Source organism: Rhea americana, unplaced genomic scaffold (assembly GCF_003343005.1).
Source record: "Rhea americana isolate MKP2758 unplaced genomic scaffold, rheAme1 scaffold_199, whole genome shotgun sequence".
Lineage (NCBI taxonomy): Eukaryota > Metazoa > Chordata > Aves > Rheiformes > Rheidae > Rhea > Rhea americana.
The window spans coordinates 549,943-576,152 of NW_028186138.1; the positions used below are offsets into that span (position 1 = coordinate 549,943).

General features: G+C 36.7%; 1 protein-coding gene across 1 annotated transcript in view; it reads right to left on the bottom strand.

Annotated features, from left to right (window-relative positions):
• Positions 1–26,210, bottom strand: part of MYOM2 (myomesin 2) — a 79,984-nt gene that overhangs the window by 8,551 nt on the left and 45,223 nt on the right. Inside the window, exons 19-32 of the mRNA XM_085303208.1 lie at positions 25,238–25,425; positions 22,540–22,666; positions 16,995–17,173; positions 16,716–16,830; positions 15,958–16,114; positions 15,746–15,852; positions 13,095–13,139; positions 12,482–12,618; positions 8,920–9,064; positions 8,759–8,818; positions 7,385–7,452; positions 3,429–3,542; positions 2,015–2,102; positions 256–294 (exon numbers count right to left, since the gene is read on the bottom strand). Of these exons, the coding sequence (XP_085159334.1) occupies positions 256–294; positions 2,015–2,102; positions 3,429–3,542; positions 7,385–7,452; positions 8,759–8,818; positions 8,920–9,064; positions 12,482–12,618; positions 13,095–13,139; positions 15,746–15,852; positions 15,958–16,114; positions 16,716–16,830; positions 16,995–17,173; positions 22,540–22,666; positions 25,238–25,425 (1,569 nt within the window). The remainder of the gene's footprint in view (positions 1–255; positions 295–2,014; positions 2,103–3,428; positions 3,543–7,384; positions 7,453–8,758; positions 8,819–8,919; positions 9,065–12,481; positions 12,619–13,094; positions 13,140–15,745; positions 15,853–15,957; positions 16,115–16,715; positions 16,831–16,994; positions 17,174–22,539; positions 22,667–25,237; positions 25,426–26,210) is intronic.

Genomic DNA, 26,210 nt, shown 5'->3' on the forward strand with positions numbered 1-26,210 from the left:
AAGGAAACCCATTATCATAACATTCTCAAAGCATCTAAACCAAACAAGCCAGGTAGAATAGCACTTTGTTCCCTTTTAATAATGTCAATTAGCAAAGTCAAATGCCTATTCAGAAACTTAATAACATGCCCATAATAATAGAAGCATTATGATTCCCAGAGATTTCCCACTTGCAATAAAAATCATCTGCCTCAGGCTCAGGTGATTTTAATATAAAAAAATACTACATGAAAATGCAAGACAGCATTTACTTACCACTGACTCCACTCAGTGCCAGCATTACATTATCATACACTGTAAAGAAAAAAAAAGGAAAAAAAAAATGTACCATCAAAATTCAATCAGTATATAATTTTGTTATGTTTAGTTTAATTAAAGTGATATGGGAAATCTTCACATCCTTAGGCAAAGAAAACTATTAAAATTGCAATAGGTGTATAGGGCAATTTGGAGACTCCGTCTGTGTAAAGCATATGAATTCTGTGCTGTCACTGTATCTGAGACAGCTGTGTGCTGTCAGGTCTTTGCCTTTTGTATCCTTCAGGCCAGAAACAATAAAAGTTCATTAAAATTTGATAGTTCACATTCAAAGGAGAGTGCAAGGGAAAGAAAAATTATCACCGTCTGGGTGGAAATAATTTTCACCTGCTCCCTGTAGTATGGCATTTGGCAATTGTAAAGCCATTCAACAGCAAATGAAAGAAACTAGGTATCCTGTTAAGCTTTTGAAAAATCACCAAGTTGATGGTTTGGTGGAAGGGGAGATCCCTGAAGAAAAGGGCAGCTTGGCCAGTGGGGTGCTCTTTCATAGCAGAAGAATCCTATTCAGTGTCAAGAAAGAAAAAATCTTCACTACGTAGGAAGGAAAGAGGCACCATAATCTGAAGAAGGCATGTTTAAGACTGGAGAATTAAACCCCATATTTAAGCTAAAGAGTTTTTATGAATAGGGAGGCTAGTGAAATACATGAAGCTGGGAAAATGCTATTTGTATATGCAGTCTATATTGATCTGCACATTTTTTATCTCTGCTAAAATAAATTTTTATCCAATTCTGGAAGCCCTTGCAAAATTCAGTATGCTTCTACTGTCATGTTGACTGGAGGAGATGAATTACATACCAGACAGTAGACATCTAGAAAAGTAGGTCAATAATACCTATCCTGTCTCAGTAAGATGTGTTTCTGTGGAGACAATGGACAGAGCTTACACTCAGGAAAAATACCCGAGACACTATGCAGTCTCTCAGACAACCTTCTCAGGTCAAGGGCAGCTTAAAACTTCAGCCTGAGATTCATCCCTTCCTCCTACTTTAGGCACGTCACCAGTCTCCTGAAGAAACTTTTTAAAGATTTTTGGTGAACTAAATTAATTTTTGAAGGTATCTTTATTCATTATTAGGAAGAAGGAAAAAAAACCTTTATTTCGATGCCAAGTCCAGTGCCTAAATGTAGGTGGGATGATTACAGGTCCACTTTGGGCTTGTTGGTGAGATGTAAACATGAAAGCCCCAGACAATCTGCCAGGGCTGAGTGAAGTTAATTTATGCTGGCCATACATCTGTCTTTGCTGTAGACTCAGAGGTAAAATGACAACTATTTTGCTGAGCAAATTTAAATATGCCTAAAATTAGAATAACCCACTGTGATACCTGATAATATATAAAACACTATCTGAGATTCTCTCACTCTTGCATTTATCTTTACTGAAATGCCAAAGGAAGAATGCACACTGAGCTCAAACTAGCTTGCCCCATACAATATATATTCTTCCAGGGACAGATTCTTGCTAAACTCCTCTGCTTACCCTTTCTGTTTCATTAATCGTTAAAATGCTCAGTGCTGCAATTCCTTAACTGGTAGTCTACAGTTCAGGCCTGTGTAACATAAGAAGAGCTTTGAAATTTTGAATTTGAACAAAAGTTTGCTCCCTTTCCCATTCGCAAGGGCAGATTTCTGCCACTTTTTGAGAGCATCTGGAGATTATTATTTCAATATAGTTAAACAACATGTTACCTTTTCCTGATAATTCAAGAGTAGATACATCATGGCCTCTATCATCTGACAGTGTTGCCTTATAAACTCCTTCATCTTTGCGAGACAGCTATAAGAAAAGCACAGTATGTTGCATGTCAAGCTTGATAAGAATACAACATTTTCCTAAACACTACACAATTTTCTAAACCAAACAGCGTACATTGTACTGCATTCTGGTTAAATAATCTTACCAGAGATGAGACAGGAAACTGTGAATGGCTTGTGCATGACTCTTTATGTAGATACAGTTAGTTCTTTAAGCCTAACACATACTATGATTTCATTTCAATTGCCTTGAGAAATTTGCTTTTTTTCTCTTATTCCATAAAGATATAATAGGATTGGTCCTGGTTGGTAGAAATCACAAGTAGCTTTGTCAGATGTAATAGAGGGTAACTTTAACCCACATCCATTTTAGAGAGGCAATTTTTGTTCAACTGAAACTTACTTTTTTGAATCAATCTATATAGAGCATTAAAAAGGATCAGTACCCTTTAAATATCTAAATTCAACTCACTGGCTTTCATTCAAGCAGTAACTGTAGTCAAATATCTATGCTAAATAACATTCTAAAATCTAACACAGTGATACTGCTTTAGAAAAGTGGGGGCCTTTTTGCTTGAGTGGGTTAACTTTAATTTAATTAGAAGCCAAAAGGAAAAGTATAAATACTTACATTAAGACTGGAAATTATTTCACTTAATCTAAGATTTATAAAAACTCACAAACAAGGAAATAATGGGAAAACCATCATAACATTAAATGACAAGTAACAACAGCAATTAAAAACAAACAGAAACTATTCCTCAGAAAAATTAATTCAATAAAAATGAAGCCACTGGAAAGTCAGTAGCCTACTGCAAGTAAATGAAGGAGGGAAATTGGGAAAATATGAAGACAAAAAATAAATTAAAAAAAAATGAGTGCAGATTACGCTGAAAGCAGAAAGACTCCAGGGGAGTTTGAGGGACTTGACAAAGACAGCAGCTAAGACATACATGGCTTCAGACAGAGGTTAGGTTATTCTCTTTGCATCAAGAGGAATCTTAAGTAACCATATACCTCAAATCTGTTAATTTTAGGCAATAAATTTGAGAAACTGTCAGAAAGAGATGCTTGAACAAATTGAAAAATTAAGGAGAAATAAGACATAGAACTGGAGAAAGGTCATCTAAGGATCCTGAAGAAACTTAAGCAGAAGTGGCTGAGCTGATAACAAAAATAACACTCTTTCACCGGCACTCRTTACTCACCGGCTAACTGAAGAGTAGCAAATGTGCCTTTTCTTAAAATAGTTCACAGAAACCATAATAGCTGGTTTAGTGCTCTACCTGGCACAGCGAAAGCATGTCAAGCAGAAGCTGTCATTTCTAATCAGTAGATGATACTGTACCCTGGGAATAGTGAGGTGGCATTCTCCCTTCTGCAGATCAGGCACCTCATCAGCCGCAATCCCAGAACCGTCCTTATACCACTTGAAAACAGTCTCCTTCTTTGTGTTTGCCACCTGTACAGCAGAATAGGCATGTAAGCACAGCTATATCTGGACAAAAGATATCATACTTCACGCTTTGAATGCAAGAAGCCAAATTTTTTTATAATATATATTAAATAAAGCTAAGGAAAAAACAACTACAATCAAGTTCTGCTAAACGAAACGTTAGTGCTACAGTATTTGTTTGCAGCACAGAACTGGAGAAGCATGTCGTTTGGAGCTTCAGAGCACTATCRAATCCTAAATGGAAATCTTGTCTATCTATTCCCTTAAAGCATTTTGCATCCATGCTGTGGGGGTTGCAGTTTGTCTAGAGATATCTGTGCCAAATATTCTTGAAATTATAGTAGGCTTGTAGCTGCTGAACTTTCATTTTTTTTTTGCATTTGCTATGTCTACAGAGAGTTGCAACACAGAATCTAGGCCCTATCTTGGAGGGTCTTTAGCCAATTTGCAGATTTATCCTGGTTATCTAAGCAATGTCTTTCAAGGCTAAACTGCAGAGAAGCTCGCTGAAATTACTATCCTGAAAGCATTTGAGATTTCAAAATTGTGAGGTGGACTAGAGAATCTTTCCTTTTATCCCCCTGACAATTATGCCCTACGGGAAGTACAAAGACTTGAAGAATTCAGCAGATTGCAGTCTCTCCTGATACAAAAGAATTTAACATAGTAGGACAAATTCAGAGAAGGTGCTTGAAAGCCACAATTTTGCTGTAGCAGCAGCCCATCTATACAGTGCAGAAATAGACTATTCCTGTACCTCAAGTAGTACTCTAATTTTGAAATACAATTGTTACATTGGTGACATTTAAAATATTGCTGGACAAATGGCCTCAAAGCACAACTTCAAAGAAGCTAAAAGCCCAGTTTTCTAGAAAACCTGGCAATGTATTTTATTTCCCCTCTCTTTAAGAAACACTGGTTTATTTGAGATCATTATCCCCATACCTTTCCAAAAATCATAGAAATGCAATTGTATTTCTGCACTTAACTCGAACTCCTAGTCRGCATGGCTTTGGCAGAAGAGCAGGGCTGACATGACATTTCTGAGTCCCCAGGCAGTTAGTTAAAAAATCTCCTTAAAAAGGAACTGAACAAATGGATACGGAGCAGCCCAGATGTTTACACAGCTCCGCTGTAGTTGTCAAGTATCTTGCTTGGGGGAAAATAYATGCACCAGTTTCTAACCTTTTCATATTGGAGAGGTTTCACTCTGCAGATGAACAGCTTTATGAAAGCTTTCTATAGAGATGACTAGGCAAATAGGAAGGTTCTYCCCTCTTCTATTTTGATTCCTGAACATCTCTCTAAATTCTGCTAGTGTTAATCATGTATATTGCTACTTAATAGCCAGTGTCGTTGCTGTGGCTCTCTGACAGTATTTGAGATCACAATCTGTCCCAAAACAACAGCATTTTACATTTACCAGTAACTAGAAAGCGGTTTGTGGTCTATCTGTGCAGTCATATAACATGAATGGCAATTTTATTTGAACAAGGCCTGAAGGAAGAAGCCTTTAATGCTTTTCAACAATTTTTAATCAAGGATTATTAGGACTCAATCTAACAAGGAATAGACTGAGTTTCAGATAAATGCAATTTGCAGTACCAAAGTTATTTCATGTTGACATTTACTATAAAAAGTTGTTTTTCTTACTGTTTATCCATAAACCAGAAATCTCCAAGTATAAGTAAGGGTTAAAGGTATGCAAGAATAGGTAAGATCTGACCACTAACATTCTGAAACTTAGACATATGTGCAGAAAAGTGATAGTAGATGTTAGCATATAAAGAAAAATAAGTATGAAAAAAAAGTAAACACCACCAAATTATCAGTCACAACCACGGACAAGCATGTCCCACTGACATGCAGGAGCTACAAAGCCAACAATGTGATTGTTGATCCCAGATATTTCAGAATGAAATACAAAGTTAATAAAAATTTAGTCAGATTCAATCACATGAGAAATAAAGTGGTACTCGAGGTAACATATTTTACTTTTGATATACTCTTACATAACACTATCCATATTTGTTCATTATTATTCTTATGGGTTTGKATCATACAGTTAGTCCTCTGCCCTCCACAAGCTTCTGGTTGGCCTGGTTCCCAAACTCTCCCATGTSACACCAAGGCATCCAGGAAAGTCCTGGTGTGCTATAAAACACCTCTCTTACAGGTCACGGAACTCCCRTCCTGTTATCCCAGGCTCTTTGAAGACATACAAACATGTAAAAATGATTTTTGCACAGGCACACTAGACAGAGCCTAGAAGAGACCTGGGCCAAATGCAATGTAGCCTGTTCATGCCTTGTCTTCTGCTCTCCAGGGAGCCACCTCTGAGCAGTGTGGTGTGGACTACCCTGAATGAGTTGGCCTGAGGAAGTAGAGACCRCTCCTTGGACAATTTTAATACTGCAGGTATAGTCTAGGGTAGCCACACTTCTAACCTGAGTGCTTTAGTCAGGTACGTGAAGGTAGTAGGACAAATCCAGGCTTTATTGTTCAGCCTCTYCCTACCTAAAATTATCAGTTAAACGGGCATAAATAACAGTACATGTGGATCTAATGGACAGTTACACACTGAAAGTAACAAACATTATAAGGTCWATAGGATAGTTAAAATGATGAGTTTGCAGACAACCTACATCATGGATTGCATTTCTGACCTTATGAACAAGAAATACACTAGTGAAAAGCACATAAAGAGATGCTCAGGTTTTTGCACAGTTCCAGYAGTAGAAACAGGCTCTAAAGTCAATTAAAAGGTGGATAATTTCATTAATTTGTACAGAATTAACTCCAGCATAACTGGTTCAGAACCAGCCAATTCCCCCTGTAAATGAAAGGATAACCATGGTTCATGCCRGAGGCAAATGCATGTTCAGATTATAAAGCGCTCCACCTGTGCAGCTCCGTACCAGCCAGGGTACCATGTCAGCTAATGAATGTTGAGCCCTAAGACAGGGGACACACAGATCGGCAGCTTCACCACCCAGGTCTGCTGTGCTGGGAATCAGCAGAGGTTAAAGGCCCTCTAATTAGTGAGTAGGAAAAATATAGAAGAAAAAAATGTGCATGCAAATTACTCATAATGAATGATTCAAGTTGGACTAATTAAAAGCCAAAAACTTTTTCAAAAGAAGTGGATAAAATTAATACAAAAGAGCTCATACTGCGGAAAAAGGCAATGAAGAAGAGTTTGATACTTGCTGAATTAAATTAAGTTAATTATTCAGACCTCTAATTAGTCAGTCTAGAAAAGCTCAACAAAAATGAAAAAATGCCAGTTTAGAATAGCACATAAAGACATTAACTGCAGAAGTTACTATGAATTCTGTGCACATTATCATTAGTTAGGGTACAAAAGTCATTGGCCACATATAGGAAAAATCCCATTTTGTAACATTAATTCTGGAAATCTTTGAYGTAGGCTTGATTACAGCTGATTAAATAATAGATGCTTTGGTAGAGGAACCACCAAATCAGAAAAGAGTAAGGAAAGAGTTCGAACTGAATTGTGTTGCTATTTTTTGAGGAAGGAAGAATGAAGCATTTAGGTCTGAATGTTTAGTCTGAGCAACTTTTATGGCTTACAATTATTATTATTAAAAATTTGGATTAGTGAAYATATTTCAAAAAAGTTATTTTTCTAAGTTTTTAAGCCTAATCCTGTTCTCCATTAAGGCTACAGTCCTGTAATTTTTATTTATTTGTTTTAATAAAGACTACCACYGTTTAAAAATAAGAAATCAGAAAGTTTCGTTTTAAAAATTTCAAAATATTTCCTCACATTTTACTAGCTCAACTATAAAACTTTATAAAAAATTTCTTCAAGTGTATTTATTTACCTTACAAGCAAGCAAAACTTCACATTCTTCTGTAACTTTCCAAYATAAAAACTCCAAGAAATGAGGACCTAAGGAACAAAACAGACTTAAAGTATATGCTGTAGRATGAAGAAAAGGGGATCAGAGAGACCCAGTGATGGAAAGAAAAAGGACGACAAGATCCCTACACTAGAATGATGACAGGGCTTTCCTGAACTATCCATGCACTAGAAGGAAAACCTTGTGGTCTATGTTCGTCTTACTGACCGGGGTATCTACAGAACAGACTAGAAACCTGAGGYGCATCTCCTTGCACGGCAAGCCTTGTAGCATTTCCAAACGTAAAACAGCTTAGTGAGTGAGACAAATTAGTTTACTAGATCTATCATACTTGATTGCCACCTAAACATAGGAAATAAGCAGAACACAGTTTCAAACAARTGTACAAGTGATACATTTACTGTAGAGATGATTCCAGAATAAATAGATGTATCCACTCACCCGAGTAAATGTTAAAAGCAAAAATCCCATGCAGGACATTATTTGTCCAAATTATCTGAAGTTTAAAAGTGTGTTAAGTATTACAAGTAGAACAGAAAATATTTCTGTTCCTCACTCAGGTTCCAATCCTGAAAATAAATATGCTCTTAAGTAAATTTACTGACATACATAGTCATTTTGAAATTTTTGAGGTTACTCATGTGTAAACGTATGAATATGTTTTAATGTCTGCAAGATCAGGGCCTACAACTGCAATACTTAGGGAGATATAGATCTCATGATTTTATATACTGAATGGTATCATTTCTTTCATAAAGTTATAAGAAAGCCAAGAAAACAGAAAATAACAGTGTTACACTGCTTATACAGATACACTTTCCTATGGTATTTAGAGTAAATGCTTTGTAATTATAATCACTACTTTCATCTTAAAACCTGTGTGTTTGCTAAGCAATAATTACAAATTAGAGCTCAGACTCAGTTTTTCATGGAAGGATTCCACAGTGATAGAATCTTTTAATTCTTTTTTATCTGACACTATAGTTTGGTCAACTATGTTAGTGGGACAACTCATGTGCCTAAAACTAAATATGCACTGAAGGGTTTTGCTGAATCAGAGTCTAGAGTAGGAGCACTTCTTACAAATATTCAGCAAAGATAACCCCTTATAAGGAAGTTATCTTTATTTCTGTGCTTAGTGAAATTTCTAGCACTAATTGTTATATGACAATGTTGGAAAACAACATCCACATGCAACAAGGATTCAGTGTCTTCTCAACATGTGCAAGGTACTCCGCTTCTAATAAAGTCAATGGAAGCTGGAAACATTTAGTAATCAAGAGTGCATCATTAAATACAAATTAGGCCTAAAGTCACCAATCTATTTCATCTTACCTTGCTTCCTAAGAAATTCCTTTCTCTGGAGCTCAGCCTCAGCCAATACTGCCTTGAATGCTAAGTATTAGAAGAGGTGAATGAAAATAYAAGTTAATCACAAAACTATTCAAGKAATAATCTTCATCTGCATCAAAATTTCAATATTTCAGTGAACTTACCATCTCCAATGAGAACTAGTGAAGACTGATTCTTGGCCTTTCCATCTTGGATCTGAACTGTGTAGGTACCTTCATTGTCAATTGTAAATCGATCCATCACCATTTCTATTATGCCAGTAGAACGATCACAATGTATTTTATGCCTCTGAAATAAATGAGTCATAATTTTACTCTAGTATGGTATAAATTATGCATAGTTCTCTAGCAAATTAATCATATGTTATAACAGCACCTCCATACTTCATCTCTTTCTTGTCCTCTGAACTGTAAACTATGGGGAGATATCTGTTCTTTTACTGTTGCACAACAAGGTCCTATGGTAATGGGAACCATTGTATGCTGCTGCATTTGAATCCTCAGGTCATCATAATACAGCTGGTTTTGGTTTTAAAATACTAGCTTATGGAACTATACATGCTTAAGGAAGAGCCTACACACCTGGTCATCAGCTACATTTCATCTTCCACTTTCATCTCCCAGTAGAACAAGGGGATCTGCTAGTTCTCTAAGCAGAGTCCAGAGAGAGCTGTAATTTACATCTGCAGACACAGATGTGGATCTCCAAATGTGTACCTTGTAAATAAATTGGTCATAACAAATTCAAAYAGTCATAGCTACTAAATACCTCTGAGACATACGTATGTGGCAGCTGGAAACTGAGCCTTATTTTCTAACTAAAAAAAATGTATTTAGGAAGAGCGTAATGTTATTCTCATCTTATACTAGATGTTCTTTTCAGAGAACACTAAAGTGCTGGACCATGAAGGAGAACAGTCACTTCTGGCTCCCCTGTGTAAAACCAACAAAGTTTCAGTGAACTAAAAAAAAGATTGAGTACAAYAGAACAGAATTAGAATGCTGTTGAAACATCTTATTATCTACTAAGGGCTTGGAAAATACCCAAAACGCCAAACATTGACTTGAAGTCAAAGTTATATATGCTTTTCATTGTTTGTGTGCTCTTTTTGTGTTTGCTTTTCATTAAAAATTCTAGAAAGAAAAATTATTGTCAGAAATGTTCAAGGAAACAGAAAATTATAAATAAATATTTGACAATATTTGCAAAATATGTATTTTGCATTTACATGCACTGCTTTAGATTCAACTATCTTTTTCTAAGTAACATTATCCTTCATTCAGTGAGTAACAGCCATGAGAACTGTGTGTCCCACCAAAAGTGATATTTTTGAATTTCAACTAACAAATTCCCAAAGCAAATCAAAAATAATTTATAAAAGTTACTTTTTTTTTTGGTAACACTTCTTTTGGTAACTAATGAGGATAAGGATATTCTACACTAACTGCTTTGTTTATGACTGGATGGAAAAGTAAATATCATTTTCCAGGAGGGGTTCTATGCAGTAAGTTGCTATTGACTATGCTGCTTAGAAAAAAAGATATGGTGTCCTGTAAATAGAGTATCTTGATTAGTCTTTTTCTTGGAGATCTAAAACCAGAAAAAGGTAGACAAAGCTAYATCATTTAGAAAAGATGACTAGGGAAGAAAAAAAAAGTTAATAAAAATATCATTTATTAAAGCCTCCGGGACTGAATCATTAACTGGAAGAATCTTTAAGTACTGACCTAAAATTGGTAGGAGTACTACTAACACTGATATATCTCCTTCAGGTTTGAGGGACACCTCTTGGCCATCTTCAAGAATAGATTCACTGTTGTATGGACAGCAAACCTGGGAGAATAGCTTGGGTGCAGCTGCTGCACAGAAAGTAAAAAGCATGTCCTTCTAGCCTGATATATATGCAGGTATGCTGCCTGAGGGCTCCCTGCAAAGCGGTCATTCAAAGAAAAGCCAGAAGGGCAAGGAATACGACAAGCTCACAGCTGCCTGAGATACCTGTCTAAGAATGGTGTAGGCATAGTCAACATTTTTAGCATCCATTACTAGTTCATTAAGATGTACAAGTAGTGCAAGCATAAATTATGGCATGATATTGTAAAGTGCTGTAAAGTTTCTAACTAAAAAGAAAAAAAATCACAGAAAAGATGCGTAAATTATTAAACTGCAGATTCAAATTCTCAATTACAGTCTCTTGCCCACTGAAGTCAAGGACAACACTTGCATTCATTTCATTGGTAAAGAAACGAGCTCTCAGGGAGAATGATAAATTGAGATTTGCCAGAAGCAGTACAAGAAAAGCAAGATGTATTGTTTAATTTTGTTGTTTATCACAATTTTAAAAATTTTGTATTTCTTGCTTTTGCGTGAAGGAAAAAATATTAAGAGATTAAAAAGACAACTATTAAAAATAAAGTCCAGTTAATTCCATTCTCGTATTTTTAAAAAAATCTTGCAGAAACTGTTACTGGCTAGGACCTAGACAGAAAAAAATTTATCGCTTTAGTCAATGTCAAGAATCAGAATACTTTTCACCAAGCATAACGGTCTATTGAACATGTTCAGTGACTGTAGTCCAGTCTCTAGGCAGGTTTTAGAGTGTAATTAGGCTTCTAACTATTGCCATTATGCAGCAAGATGAAGTTCAATGATTTTATGGGTACCATAAATACCAGGTTTTTATGTGACTTTCCACAAAAATATCATCAATCTCAAAATGTAAATGTCAGCTGTGGGTTACTAATTAAAGAGGTGAAATAATGCAGCCCCACTTCAGGACTCTCTCTGATGTCAACACTTTCAAAACATATGCATACTAAAAATAGCTTATTCTGTTCCACTAACACTGCCAAGACAGAATATTGTCATTTCAATACATCCTAGTCACTAATATTCAAGTTTTCAGAGCTATATTTTATTACTTCTTGCARTAATAAATACAGAGAAAAGAAGTATATTATTCAGAAACACTTCCTCTTCCACCTGTCAATATGTAATTAAGGCAAATTCATTTCACTTTTCTACTGTGTTAAAATGCTGATAGGTTTCTCTGGCTAAAAACAGGCTTTGCAACCTCAGGAATAAACTGGTGCTCTCAAACTGCTGAGCTACAAAAAAGCAGGAAGCTTGTGGCCTGCCCTTTCATCTCCATGCAGTCATTCAATGGCCATGTAGTGTCTAGGCCCCAAATTTAAAAAAAATAATAAATTATATTTAAGATTACTGTTGCATCATTGAGTGCCTCCTGCATCATGTATAAAATCAGTAGCAGTAGGGTCTGCTAGATCCCTAGGGTCTCTGGGAACAACATATCTTGCTGGTTTTCATTTAAAAACCCTACTTGAAGCATCTTTCGGGGGCTTGAGTTATTTTCCTAAAATACTACTTTTAATCAGATTTGTTTATTAACATTCCATGTCTAACTCTTTTTCTTTGACTATTGGTCATCTAGCTTCCCAGATTGAATACAGACTTCTGAAAGCTCAGTCTTGCATTTCATTTGGTATGAATAATCTCCCTGAAATCTCTGGGACAGTAATTCTGTATCATGAAAAATGTTCGAATTAAATATTATCATTCCCTTTAGGTATTATCAGACTAATATTGATAATATGGCTTTAAACAACTATAAAAATAGACTAATAATTAATGCATAATCGGTTATTAAACAAAATCACATATATATGGTCCTCAACATGTACTTACATCACTGTTTTCAACTTCCTTATCATTAATTACAAATCTGAAGGTAGAATCTGGTGATAAGCTTTCAGCCTGAATCCAAAAACGAACTTCTCCTTTCTCAAGAACCTCATAAGCTAATTCTGATTTCAGAGGTATTGCTGCAGAGCAAAAATCAATCAAAAGTCAATAATGCATGAATCCTTGTAAGAAAAAAGACTATTATAATAATATATTAGTATCTCCCCATTATTTGGGAAATGCTGAATCACATAATATAATTTATATGGGGAAAAGAGGTCTAATGCAGTCTTTGGGTGATTTTTTAAATTAATTTCTCAAAGGGAGAGCACAATTTGCAGCTTATAGTTTGCACGATGTCTAGGGAATTAGCTAATAGCTACCTACAGTCTATTGCCAAAGTAAAGTTAAACTGCAAAAGACCTTTAGGTAATGAAGATTTTTATATAGTACAAACTAATAATCTTTAAAATGAATAGGAAGATAAGGAAGCAAGTTGTGCCGTGAAAAATGAAGCTTCCATTGTCTCAGAAAGAACCTTTTGGGAACTCCAGTCATTAGCGTATAATTACATTCCCTTCTAAAATTACCGAATACCATCAGTTCGTCAACTTACTTGGATTCTTTATTTCTTGGCTTAGTGCCATCAAACGTTCCAACTCTGAAAGTAAGAATAATACTCATATTTTAATTTATTCTGAAAAATGCAGTCAGAATACAAGTGTCAGAGCAGATACATATCAGCATCAGCAAATAATTAATCTCCTTATGTCCTGCATGCAAAATACCTAACTCTCCTCAGAAAATTATCTCAAAAAAAAAGATTTAAGAAACTTAAAATTCTGTTACATAGATTTAATGAGTTTTCCTGTCTCATGCATTTTCATGCATACTCTTATGCAAAAGAATCTAAACAAGAGATGAGACCTATTTTAAACTTCCCATGGGGTTTAAAGATGGGAGACAATAGCTTCTACACAGTCTCTGAGGATCTTTTATCTGCTGACCTATGTCTTGTTTGACATAGTATTTAAAAGCTAACAAGAYTGAGTGCAAGTTAGTATGAAAAAGGTAGAAAAAGTTTTATTTAATGCAGAAAAACTAATGATGGCTGCATGAGAGTCTAAAAATCACCCTCATAGGTTTTCATACTAATCCTATTTATCATATTCGTTGTTAATAAAGATTTGGAAGAAGGATCTAATTGCCAATTCCAAATTTACAAAGAATGTAAGAGGAAATTAGCAAGAATTTATGACATAATTAAGAGGATTTATCAAAATCATAAAATTTGTAGCATTTGGGAAAGTAAGTAGGCAAGGAAACAGCAGTGTTCAGTGCTAAGATACAAATTTTACACTTGTGGAGAGAGCCACGACAAATAAAGTTATCATTCTGAGAAGCAAATGTGTCCAGGAAAGATATGATCTAAGTGTGGGATGGGAAACACCATTAAGTGCTCTCTTACAGAAAAAGCTTGGATAGTAGGACTGAAGGTGACAAGACTTGTTTCAGAGAGATGCTTCAACACTAAGCCAAGGAGAAGTTCTTATGATCAAATGCTTGTCTGTCTTTTTCAAAAATATTCATTGGTAAATTAAAAATACTGCATACTTTGCTTCCCTAGAAGAAGCAGATACCAGTAATGACTGAGTCCACATAGCACTTTTCTTCTCACCACCTACTTTGACTGGGAAAGCTGATGTGGTTCGCACTGTGATAAAGTACTTGCGTAGCTCAGACTGAGACTCAGTCTCTTCTACTCTCCTTGAGTGGCTTAGAATGTAACTGGAGGAATTTTCATGCTTATTTGAGAGCTAAACTCCCATTGGCTGTGTTAATGCCAGGATCTGACCCCTTTTATCATTTAATATAAGGAATAGTAGTAATATTGTGATCCAAAGCACCAGCAGCAGCCCTTATTATGTGGCAAAATTTGAAAACTACACAACGTAAGGTTTGGCTTGAATTTCTGGAAACAGTGAAGTTAAGGTATGAAGGTGTTAGAGATGAGATGAAGATAAAACTAAACACAGTTTTTGAAAGTCAAGTATAACTAGGTAATTAAAGCTCTTTTGATTCACTTGTGTAAATGAGAGGAAATGCCAAAAGAGCACATGGGCCCAAACTGTGAAAGGCTTTATGTAGCTAGCGAAGAGATTCTGGAGAGCATTTTTGTCCTTGTTTGCCATACCAGAAAACAATGATAAATTGTCTGCAGTATTTTCTTGTAAAGAGTGCTCTGAAATAAGACAACAAAGCTGCCTGTGGCTGTCCCTAGAATCAATATTAGACTCCTCGAGGTCACCCACGAACGGGAAAATTTGTGCAGCTGCATAACTCAACRCTCGGTGTACTCCCCTGCCATTTCCCAGCTTCCTAGAATGGGCAACTTCCTAGGTATTTATTCCTACTGCTATTTTTAGTTGTCATTAGCAAAGGTAAAACTAACGGGGCTGAACTAGGCATAACAATCAATCCCTGCGGACCAGGAAAGCACTAGATTCATTTTTGTAAAAAGATGGGAAATTCCTCCAGCTTAGCTTTTCCCTTCAGTCTCTCTAAGTGATAAATCAAAATCAAACTGAAACAAATTCCATGCAATTCCAATTAAATGAAATAGTGTTGATGAAATAAAGCAAAACAAAAATTTACATAGATGGATGAGTTAATGCAATATATTCAGAAGTTTTTCAAAGAGCATTCCTTTTTTCACAATTTTCTCAGTAATCCTCTGCATCTCAGTTATATGCTACTATATTTAGAGCTTCAAAGTCTATTTCTGTATTTTTTATATTATATACGTTTTCTCAAATAAGAGGTAAAGATTTGATGGCAGCTTTACTGCTAACAAGAGCCAATTATTTTAAGTAGTATGTGAAAGGCTAGAAAGTCAAAGTGATGTATTAGACAAAGAAAGATTCTCAAAATGGTGAAAAAACTGACATCTTGAAACATTTAATTCATTTCTAGTGAAAGTGAAACAAATCTTTGTAAACAGTATTGAAGTCCCAGCATAGGTAAACAATAATATTTTGGCATATTCTTTACCTTTATTTAAACAAAATATTGTCTTAAGCTATTCCAGCAGTCATTATTGTGATAATCAGAAAAACAGCTAATCTTACGAAGTCTGGTATGTTGGGGGGAGCGGATGTTTTTCCTTCATGTATATGAGAAAATGTGATAATTAGTTGTTTTTTTGTACAATATTTAATGCAATTCAGGTGTTAAGAGAAGAAGGACTTGAAACGTTAAGGACCTTACCTTCTTCATCCATAACGAAGCTGGATGAAATCCCATCTGTGTCACTAACGGAGATAGAATAGGTTCCCAAGTCTGATTTATCAGGATTTTTGAAGTACAGCTTAGAACTAAAATCAACAATAAAGGAAGATATAATTAGTGGGTTTTCTTATTTTATTATGGTTTCATCAGGACAAACTTCAAATATCTTGACACAGACTTGCATGACTTACTGATTTCCTTCTGTTTCAATCTTAAACTTATCAAAATCATCAATCTCTTCATAAGATTTACCCCACGCAAAATGAGATGCATCAGTAGCTTCTTTGCAGTCAAAAGCCAGGTAAATATTACCTTCATCATCCACTCCTGAAAAAATTTCTTTTGTTCCTGCAAAATAGAAATCAAGTCAAGGCTGCATTTTTCTTCATAGCTGCAATTCACAAACRACTAAAGGCCGTGCTAATTCTATCCTTCTTAATTAACAGATATTGATCTTACTTGCATATGCTTAAGCATGTGTTTATGTCACATATCAACAAGATTCTTAGATTTCTCAAGAAGGGAAGACTACAAACGATAAGTGCTCATTGAGGAACAAAATTACAAAATGAAACAGAGAGTGAGAAGATAAAACAATTTAAGTTCATTTTATAATCATTCTTGATGCTTAATAAACTTGTCAAGTTGTGCTTTTTTCACCTTCAGTAAGAAGCATCTTTTTTTATGAGAACAACTGAAGCAATTATCAAAATATTCCCTGCAGTAAGTAAAACACAAATGCTTGACAGTAGCTCTGTATCCATATTTTATATGTATGTATGTATGTATGTATGTATGTACATGTATTTTAAGATTTAAGGCTTAGAACTTCTGGACTCTGGAAATACATTTTGAGGGGCTACAATGCTGACTCAGCTTTATTAATCACATTTCTAAGTATTTCAGTATTCTAGAAGGGGAGGGGTAGATAAAACAGTTACTTCGTTACCTGGTCTTGCCTCAACAAGCACTGGTTCGGATACCTCAGACGACTTGCCTACCCCAGCACCATTCACTGCACGAACTTTGAAAACATATGTATGACCCTCATGCAAATCAGTGACCTTGAACAAGATAAAGAGTAAAGCTAATTAAAAAAAAATCTAAATTCATATTCTTTGGTTATATGACCATGTTAGCCCATGTTCAAATTTATTCTTTGCTGTACTCGAGCCAATGTTCTTAGAACTGTATTTTGAAATAACACTAATTGCACTGAAAATGTTACCTTAAAATAGCGCTGTGAAATTGGTTTTTCATTAGCTGTGATCCAGTCTTCTGTATCTACTTCCTTATAGTCCACTAAATACCCAGTAATAGGGCTTTTGCCTTCATACACTGGAGCTTTCCACAGAAGAACCAGTGATGTGTTTCTGACTTCACAAATTGTGAGATCATAGGCAGGACCTAAAATATTTCAAACATTGGAAGTTTACTTCAGTATAATAAAGTTTTGCAAAACTGGACCTGTAAAGAGTAAAATGTGTCATTTTAATTTTGCTTGGACTATGTTTGTTTTCAAATATCTCCTCATTTACAATAAATATGGTATGGTATTTAGGTCATCGTCCCATTGTGGCTGTATACAGCAATACCTGCTTTATGCAGGAGTAATATTAGTATTCCAAGGCACACATTGTTAGCTAGATCTCAATAATTTAATTATAAGGGAGTTATTAATCTGGAAAATCCATGCAGTTTAGGAATACAGACTTCTTGTGCATCATCTGTTTTAATTCACTGGCCCTAAATCAAAGCTGCTTCACTAAGCTTAGATTCAGGCTCATAATTTATCCTCAGGTATTTTTATTTTGTGTTGATATACACGAAACATTACCCTTTGGCCTGGTTCAAAACTCATTGATGTCAGTGGACTTTGGATCAGTCTCTGCATTCCCTGACAGGAGCATTTTTCACTGTGTGGTGAGTAATGATAGTTTGGAAGAACTTTTGAATAGGATATTTATGAGAACCATTTCCACCAAAAATATGCTGATGCTCTGAGAAAGTGTGATTTCATATCTTTCAGCTCTCAAGCTATGCTCTGGCTGCTATATTTCCCTTAGAATCATAGAATCAGTAAGGTTGGAAGGGACCTCTGGAGATCATCCAACCTCCCCACTCAGCAGGGTCACCTAGAGCATGGTAGACAGGGTTGCATCCAGGCGGGCCTTGAAGATCTCCAGAGAAGGAGACTCCACAACCTCTCTGGGCARCCTGTGCCAGTGCTCCRTCACTCTCACAGGGAAGAAATTCCCCCTCACRTTCAGGAGGAACTTCCTGTGCTTCAGTTTCTGCCCACTGCCTCTTCTCCTGTCACACAGGACAACTGAAGAGTTTGGCCCCATCTCCCTGACACCCTCCCTTCAGATACTTCTACACATTGATAAGATCCCGCCCTCAGTTGTCTCTTCCCCAGGCTGAACAGGCCCAGCTCTCGCAGCTGTTCCTCATAGGGCAGGTGCTCCAGCCCTCTGATCATCTTGGTAGCCCTGTGCTGGACTCTCTCCAGTAGCCCCATGTCTCTGTTGGACTGGGGAGCCCAGAACTGGACACAGGACTCGAGATGAGTCCCAGGTCTGAGTAGAGGGGCAGGATCACCCCCCTCCACCTGCTGGCAATAGTCTTCCTAATGTACCCCAGGAGACCATTGGCCTTCTTGACCACAAGGGCACATTGCTGGCTCATGGTCACCTTGTCATCCACCAGCACTCCCAGGTCCTTCTCTGCAGAGCTTCTCTCCAGAAGGTCAGCCCCCAGCTTGTACTGGTGCCTGGTTATTTTTCCCTGGGTGCAGGACTCTGCACTTGCCTTGTTGAACCTCAGGAGGTTCCTCTCCGCCCAGCTCTCCAGCCTGTCCAGGTCTCTCTGAATGGCAGCACAGCCCTCAGGTGKRTCAGCCACTCCTCCCAGCTTGGGATCATCAGCAAACTTGCTGAGGAGGCAYTCTGTCCCCTCATCCAGGTCATTGATGAATAAGTTGAACAGGATGGGAGCCAGTCCTGAGCCCTGGGGGACGCCACTAGCCACAGGCCTCCAACTAGACTCCACGCCACCAATGACGACCCTCTGAGCTCTGCCTTTCAGCCACTTCTCAATCTGCCACACTGTCCACTCGTCTAACCTATGCTTCCTGAGCTTCTCTAGGAGGATGTTATGGGAGACAGTGTCAAAAGCCTTGCTGAAGTCAAGGTACACAATGTCCACTGCTCTCCCCTTGTCTGCCCAGCTAGTCATTCCATCATGGAAGGCTCTCARATTGGTTAAGCAGGATTTCCCCTTGGTGAATCCATGCTGGCTATTCCTGATCACCTTCTTTTCCTCCATATGTCTGGAGATGACATCCAGGATGAGCTGTTCCATCACCTTTCCAGGGATGGAGGTGAGRCTGACCRGCCTAYAGTTGCCTGGGTTCTCCTTCTTGCCTTTTTTGAAGACTGGAGTGACATTGGCTTTCTTCCAGTCCTCAGGCACCTCTCCAGCTCTCCAGGACTTTTCAAAGATGATGGAGAGCAGCCTGGCAACGACATCTGCTAGCTCCCTCAGTACCCGTGGGTGCATCCCATCTGGGCCCATGGATCTGTGGATGTCTAGCCTGCCCAGAAGATCTCTAATCCTATCCTCCTCAACCAAAGGAAAGTCTTCCCTTCTCCAGACTTACATCCAGGCTGCAGGATTCATGGGGGCTGCCCTTAGCAGTGAAGACTGAAGCAAAGAAGGCATTCAGTAGTTCTGCCTTCCCTGCTTTACCTTCACTTAACTGTTCTGATGCAGCCAGTTTAACTTATAATATTTTCTTCACTATACTCTTGATATTCACTTGTATCAGCACAGTAAAAGGCATAATCATATCAATTTTCTACCAACATGACAACATCTGTGACAGAATACTGCTATTCAGGCAAATAATGTAGCTGGAAGCTTGCTGCTTGTGCTTTACATTTGTAGTAAGAAAACCCAAAAGTACGTGAGACTTAGAGATTTTTTTTCAGCGATGAGAGTTTGATCTAACTCAAGATATTACTTTTCCCTTAACCTTCTCTCATCATTTAAAGGTGGACAAGTACCAAAACCTTTCAAATAAACCTGATTGATTGTCATTCCAGTCTATACAATGTTAACTAGGCTGAATGCCCAGGAAATTCTATAAGGGATGAGATTCAGCAAATATATGGCAAAAAAGGGAGTAATGGAGTCTTTCTCCATCACAGATAATCATATTCCAGAAAACAAATGTATGAGTACCTTTTCAGTTCTTTTGAGGATAAATACTACTTTTTTGTGGAAAGACTGGAGCTTTCAAGAAGCCTAAGCCTTCTCTCTGGGCTCTTTAAAAATCCTAACCTAAATGTCTATATATTCACAGTTAATTAAATTTCCTCTGAGAGAGGCACCTGCTAGAAATCTAGACTGGAAGAAAATGTGTAATGAAGTACGTTCTATTCTAAGAATGCTGAGACCAGAGATGCTTCATTTTTTTCAAAGTCATGTAAAATAATTCATTATCATCATCGCTAACTCAGGAAAGCTCACAGTTATGGCTAAGACCGGAGTTCTGCAGAGGGATGAAGTAATAATGGGCTCCGGGCAAGGAATCTATCACTCAGACTGGAAATCTTGCCAGGCGTCCGGGCTTTTCAAAGAAAACCTCCCTTCTGTATCAAAACGTGGATGTGTATTTCGTTGACACAGGGAGTATATTGCAGTCATATTATATTTGTCTTCCATATCATTTGTAAATCAAGGAAAAGGATCAGGCTCTTTCTTTCAGTCTTAAACTTCATTTATTTCTTTTCATTATTTCTAAGTGATTTTTAAAAATGTATTCTAAGAAAGTCTTGGAAAATATTTTAATAGGTTTGATTTTTTTTTTTTTTTTTTTTTTTTTTTTTTTTTNTTTTTTGGTGGTTCTTCAGGCTGTTTTTAGGTAGGAAGAATGTAATGCTCTCTATTCAGCTGGCTTCATAATGAGAACAATGTAATCAGCCAAGGAATAGAAAGGTCACGTTGTTCATTATGAAAATGCAAATTTCACTCTCTTCATTCCCTGAAAGTGCCTTTTATTTTATTTCCTTACATATCATTTAAAATCAAAGATAATCTTCACTGGTTTACACAATGGGCAATTCCACTTAAACTGTGGAAACACTTGTAGAGAGTATAAATCACAAATTTGATTCGTTTAGAAAAATAATTGCTCTACTGATGATATATTTATACTAAATATTAAAAAAGATAAGAAAATGTAATTAGTACAGAGTAGATTAAATTCAAGAGGTTAATCTTCTTTTATTGACAATTTTGCCATGTCATTAAATCCAAAAGGTAAGATTTAAAAACTCTAAACTAAAAGAAAGTGTGGAGAACAACTGGCTGACAAGAAGTTTTACGGAAAAGAATCTGGGCATTAAAAGGAAGCAGACTTTTAACTTTTGAGTCTTAGTGACATTTTTTTTAAAAAAAAGGCAGACTGAAAAGGGTTTATAAGCAGACACATAATTGTAGACCTGCGAAGTTACTGTTTTTTTTTCTGATCAGCATTGGCAACTCTTGAATAATGTTTCAAGTTTGTGTGCTGTCATTCAATAAGAATATGAACTAATTAGAAAAAGTTTGAAGGAAAACAACAAGATCTCTTAGTTTGAGTTCTGGAATACATATTTCACATGGAAAGGCTGCAGGAACTGGGTTTTGTTAAGGGGAAAACTGGGGATCTGATTCAATATGTAGAAAGGCTGTTGCAAAGAGGAAAAGATCAATATTGATCCATGATGGACAGAAGATGACACAAACAGGTTTAAATTGCAGCAAGAAAGATTCAGAAATAAAAGAAAAACTTCTAAACTGTAAGGGTCATAAGGTCAGGAATAAAACGTGTCCAAAGAACCTTGACTTCCTTCATAGGTGGAAATCTGTAAGGATTAATTAAACAAGTATCTATTAACAGTGAGATTCTATTAACAGTGAGATAGATATAATTTATCCTGACTTGGGCAAGCAGTTGAACTAGGTGACATTTGAGAGTCTTTCCTAGCAAATGATTCCATGATCCTGCTGAATTATTTCTTGTTCCAGACAAGAATTGCTTTTTATTTATACCATATAAAAGAAAAAATGAAATTCTCCTGTCTCCTTATGGTAATTATTCCTTTTGGAATCACTGAAAATGTCAATGGTTGTAAAAAGTAGATTTAAGGGTTTTTTCTTTTTTTTTTTTTTAGTTAGAAAATAACTGAATGAACATTTATGCATGAAACAGATGTATTCAGGTGTCAGACAGCTCCTGATGACAAAGRCGGATATTGGAATGGATGTTTAATTGTACACCAAAGTTCTACGTTATAAATAGTTTTTGAGTTAAGAATATAGCAGTATTTTAGAGCATTTTGGGGAAAAAAGAGATAGAAACATATTAAACTGGTGTTTTCATTATGGACTGTACTGTGACATCCTCTGTTTAGGCATTTCAGTACAGGATATCACAAAGAGCTTCAGCAACAGTGTTGCCCAGTATGACTGAAGGTATTACGCACTAGGCAGGCCAACCTTCAAAGGCGCTTCAGAGATTATCTACAGAAGTCAAGCTTTTCTGGCAAGAAACAATTCCCTCGGTGCCTAACATTTAGGAATAATTTATATGTTCACATTAGGTAGACTAGAGTTTATCTTTCTTACATTGGAACCAAAAGACAGAGTCTGACTGGAACATTACACTGACTATGTTGCAAAGAGTTTATACTAAATTGAAATTCATGAGAAATTAATAGACTTACCAGGTTCTGGCATAGTCCAGGCTTTACATTTAAAGTGCTCACTGGGATCTGAAGGTTGACCTATACCAACTAGATTTGCAGCAGCAATTTTGAATTCATAGAATGCATCTTCCATCAAATCCTCTACCTTTTTGGAGAAAAAAAAAATCAATATATGTATATAAAAAGCTATGATTTACATTCTTTTAATAAATGAAATAATATATTAAAAATAGGCATTCTGTCATTGGTTAATTCAATATCAGACCCTATTGCTATGCTTGGAGTACTGGGAGACTCTAATTGGAAGATTTTACATTTAAACCAAACACATTGCAGAGGTCTACATTTTACTTCCATGTTTCAGCTGCATCATTCTAGGAAGAACAACATTCAACATATCGGCAGGATAGGGTGTAAAAGTTTAAAGCAAAGGCCCAGGGAGCCCACTCAATGTGTGGCCACATGAAATACCTTCTTGTACTGCTTAGGAAGGACTATACACTTAAGAGTTCAAATGATGTTTGATCATACTTGACTGACCAGAGAAGAAACAACAGGAAACTAAAGGAAAAACTGATTCACTTCTTAGTTCAGCAGTGTATGGAGATAACTCTGGGAAATATTCTCTGTTGGTAATTTTATTTGGTTTATATGTCTTTTTTGTATTACCATCTAGTATTATAAAGCAAAGTAGTAAGCACTGCAAGTGGTATGAGCAGAACCAACGCCATTCTGTTGCTRCTCTTCCTGGTAAATGAACTTTGGCTTATCCAATGAGGCTATCACCACACCACAGCACCAGCTCAGATTTTGAGGTTGAGGTAGACAGGCTATAAGGCATCCCAACAGCCTGAGCCTCTCCACAACCTGAGCACATCATGGTAGCAGCCCTCTCCCATCCTTCGTTTCACAGATGACCTCAATTTAATAAACAGGTTTTCAGTACCTCATGCCTCTGGATAATTTTCCCCAAATCACATTTTATCATAGTTCTGAACAGAAAGATACAGCTGAGGGCTGTACTTCTGGTAGAGATATTGAACAGCTTTATTTTTCCACAAATAAATAAGCTATAACTGTTCTCTAGGCAAAACACAAGATAAAACAGGATTTTAATGTGATATTTATTTTCTTATGGGAACAACATGATGGGTTGGTTACCTGAGATAATATCAGAGAGAAAACCAAAGTAGGCCAACGTAAGCTAGGAGAAGCCAGTCACTAATACAATTTAGCCAGAATTTCCTGACAATAGAAAGCTGTATATCGTAAATGACAATAGAGAACAGAAATTCAGCCCGTAAAAACAGTTTGAAATCCCCAGTTAATAATGGAAGAAATATTTGTGGGGTTCCCACAGAATTATTTAATCGGTCAAGAACAAATCTCTATTGATTTCCTGGTGCTACACTGTGTATATGAGGGCCTTGGTTGCTTGCAGTGTGTCATAAAAAATTCTATGCTTCTAAAAGCTCTCATTTTTATTTCCCATTAGTATTTCAGATTCCAATCCTTCAAAATAATGTATGAAGATGCACCTTCAGGCACAAGTATAGTTACTGGGAAGACTGAGACCTTAAATACCAAATTAATTAAACTCTGAATAGTTTCCCTTAATTTACACTACTCATTTGTTTACAAACACATTAAAAAATTAAAATACTTGGGAAGCATTACTTACTACTGTCCTTTCATGCCTATCCTATCCRCCCTTTTTTATTTCTCAAACTTATGCTCCATCTGCTGTGTCACAGACATCAGTTATAAACTCAGCCACAAGCCCTCATGCACACAGCTGAGCACTGCACTGCCCCTGCGCATTGCACTCCCTTCTGCGCGTGAAGCATTCTTACTGAGCCCATCTGCAGCGCAGYTATCCACTTCTACATCAAATCTCTGCTAAAGAGCTATTTCTACTCTGAGGTTTATAGGAAGTGTGCTGATTTGCAGGGGTAATTTTAAAAAGTAGTTGAGAATAAATGTCCAGTTGTTTTCCTTAATTTCACAAGCATCAAATTGATCAACAGGTTGCTGTCACCTATCTTCCCTAGCCTTTCTTCATGGAAATTTGCATCACGTATTTGCTCTGTTAAGAAACACTGAGTGCATTATAAGAGCAAAYAGAAATAATTTTTTTCAAAACTAAAATCACAGCTGTCTGCTACTTTGGAGCACTCTTTGGAAAGGAGAAGATGAGGTAGATTTATTCACAGCTCCCCTTTCTAGCTGAAGGCAGATGCTGAGAGAAAGAAATGGGCCAATTTCACTTTTTCTCAGCCTATCTCCATTTTATTTTCAAGTCTCCAGTTCTACAGACAGCATGGTCATCTCTTCTGCTAAATGCTTCCATCTTTCCTCTGCATGCTATTACCCTGAATATATGTGTATAGAAGTCATTAATGAATATAGTTTATGAAGCMTTTTATAGCTCATCTTGTCCTTAGTAAGAAAGGTGCTTCACAACTTTTTACTCAGAAGTTTCCTCATCTAAATGACCATGTTTATCTTAGAATTTAATAGCATGGGATGGCACTGGTTCACTGTATCTCCATCTCAGTTTTTAGGCTTGTTGCACTCCAAAATACATAGTAGAAGGGCCTGTTTGGGATGAAGCAGGGAAACTTTAATAATGTCTCTGCCAGAAAATAGAACTTTGCCAAAAGTAATGACATAATATGAACCAACTACAGAAAGATAAGGACTAAAAAGCACTAACCGTATAAATTGTCCGGTTAATAAGGGAAGAGTTGACTTCATGCCAGTTTTTATGGTTAGCTTCCCGTTTATCAATATAATAACCAAGGATTGGCGAACCTCCACTGAACCTCGGTGCTTTCCAGCCAAGGGTCATTGAATGACCATCACAGTTAAGAAGTGTGATACCGTGAGGRTGTGATGGACAAGCTAGAAGGAAATAAGCATGCTGAGAGTTATTACAGAGTCTAAAACGCTGCAGTGCAGAAGCTTAGGTTTTCTGTATTGTCTTTGTTTTCTGCAATATGCTACTATCAGTTACATYTTACTAAAAAAGTAATTGTAAAGTTGCTAATCAAAATTACTTTTATCTACAAAAATAACCATGGAAGCTCCCTTATGAAACATCTGCCTCAGAGTTGCTCTCTGAGGGGACAGAAGGAAGGAACAGACTAAAATCTTTAGTATGGAAATGGTAGAGCCAGTGAAAATATTTCCAGGTCAAATACTGTGCTACAAGATTTCAGAAGAATCAGAAAACATTTTCCTGCTAAGAACCAAATAATCTGATCAAGTACTTTTGGAATGGATTAAGGCTCAATGAAAAAAAATGGTTATGAGCTCAAATGAAATGAAGTCATACGACTRTCTCACCTCCATGCTTTTCCCTCCTATCCCCATATTCTATGCCTACTTCAGACTGAAGTTGCTGTCTACCCTGTAAGGAACAGAAAATGGTTAAACTATGTGTATGACTACTCTATGGGGAGGCAGGGAAGACATTTCCCTTGTGAATTTTCACCACAGGTACTAGGCCTACCTATCACAGAAGCACAAATGTCACCCAAGCAGCCTCCTAAAAATTCAGATAATTGTTTTCTGAGTTACTTTTTGCACCTCTCCTACAGCAAATACCCCTTCTGGTCTAGAAAGCACTGTTTTGTTTTTTACCTCCATGCAGGAAAGTTCACCTGAAGACACTCCTGCCTGGCCCC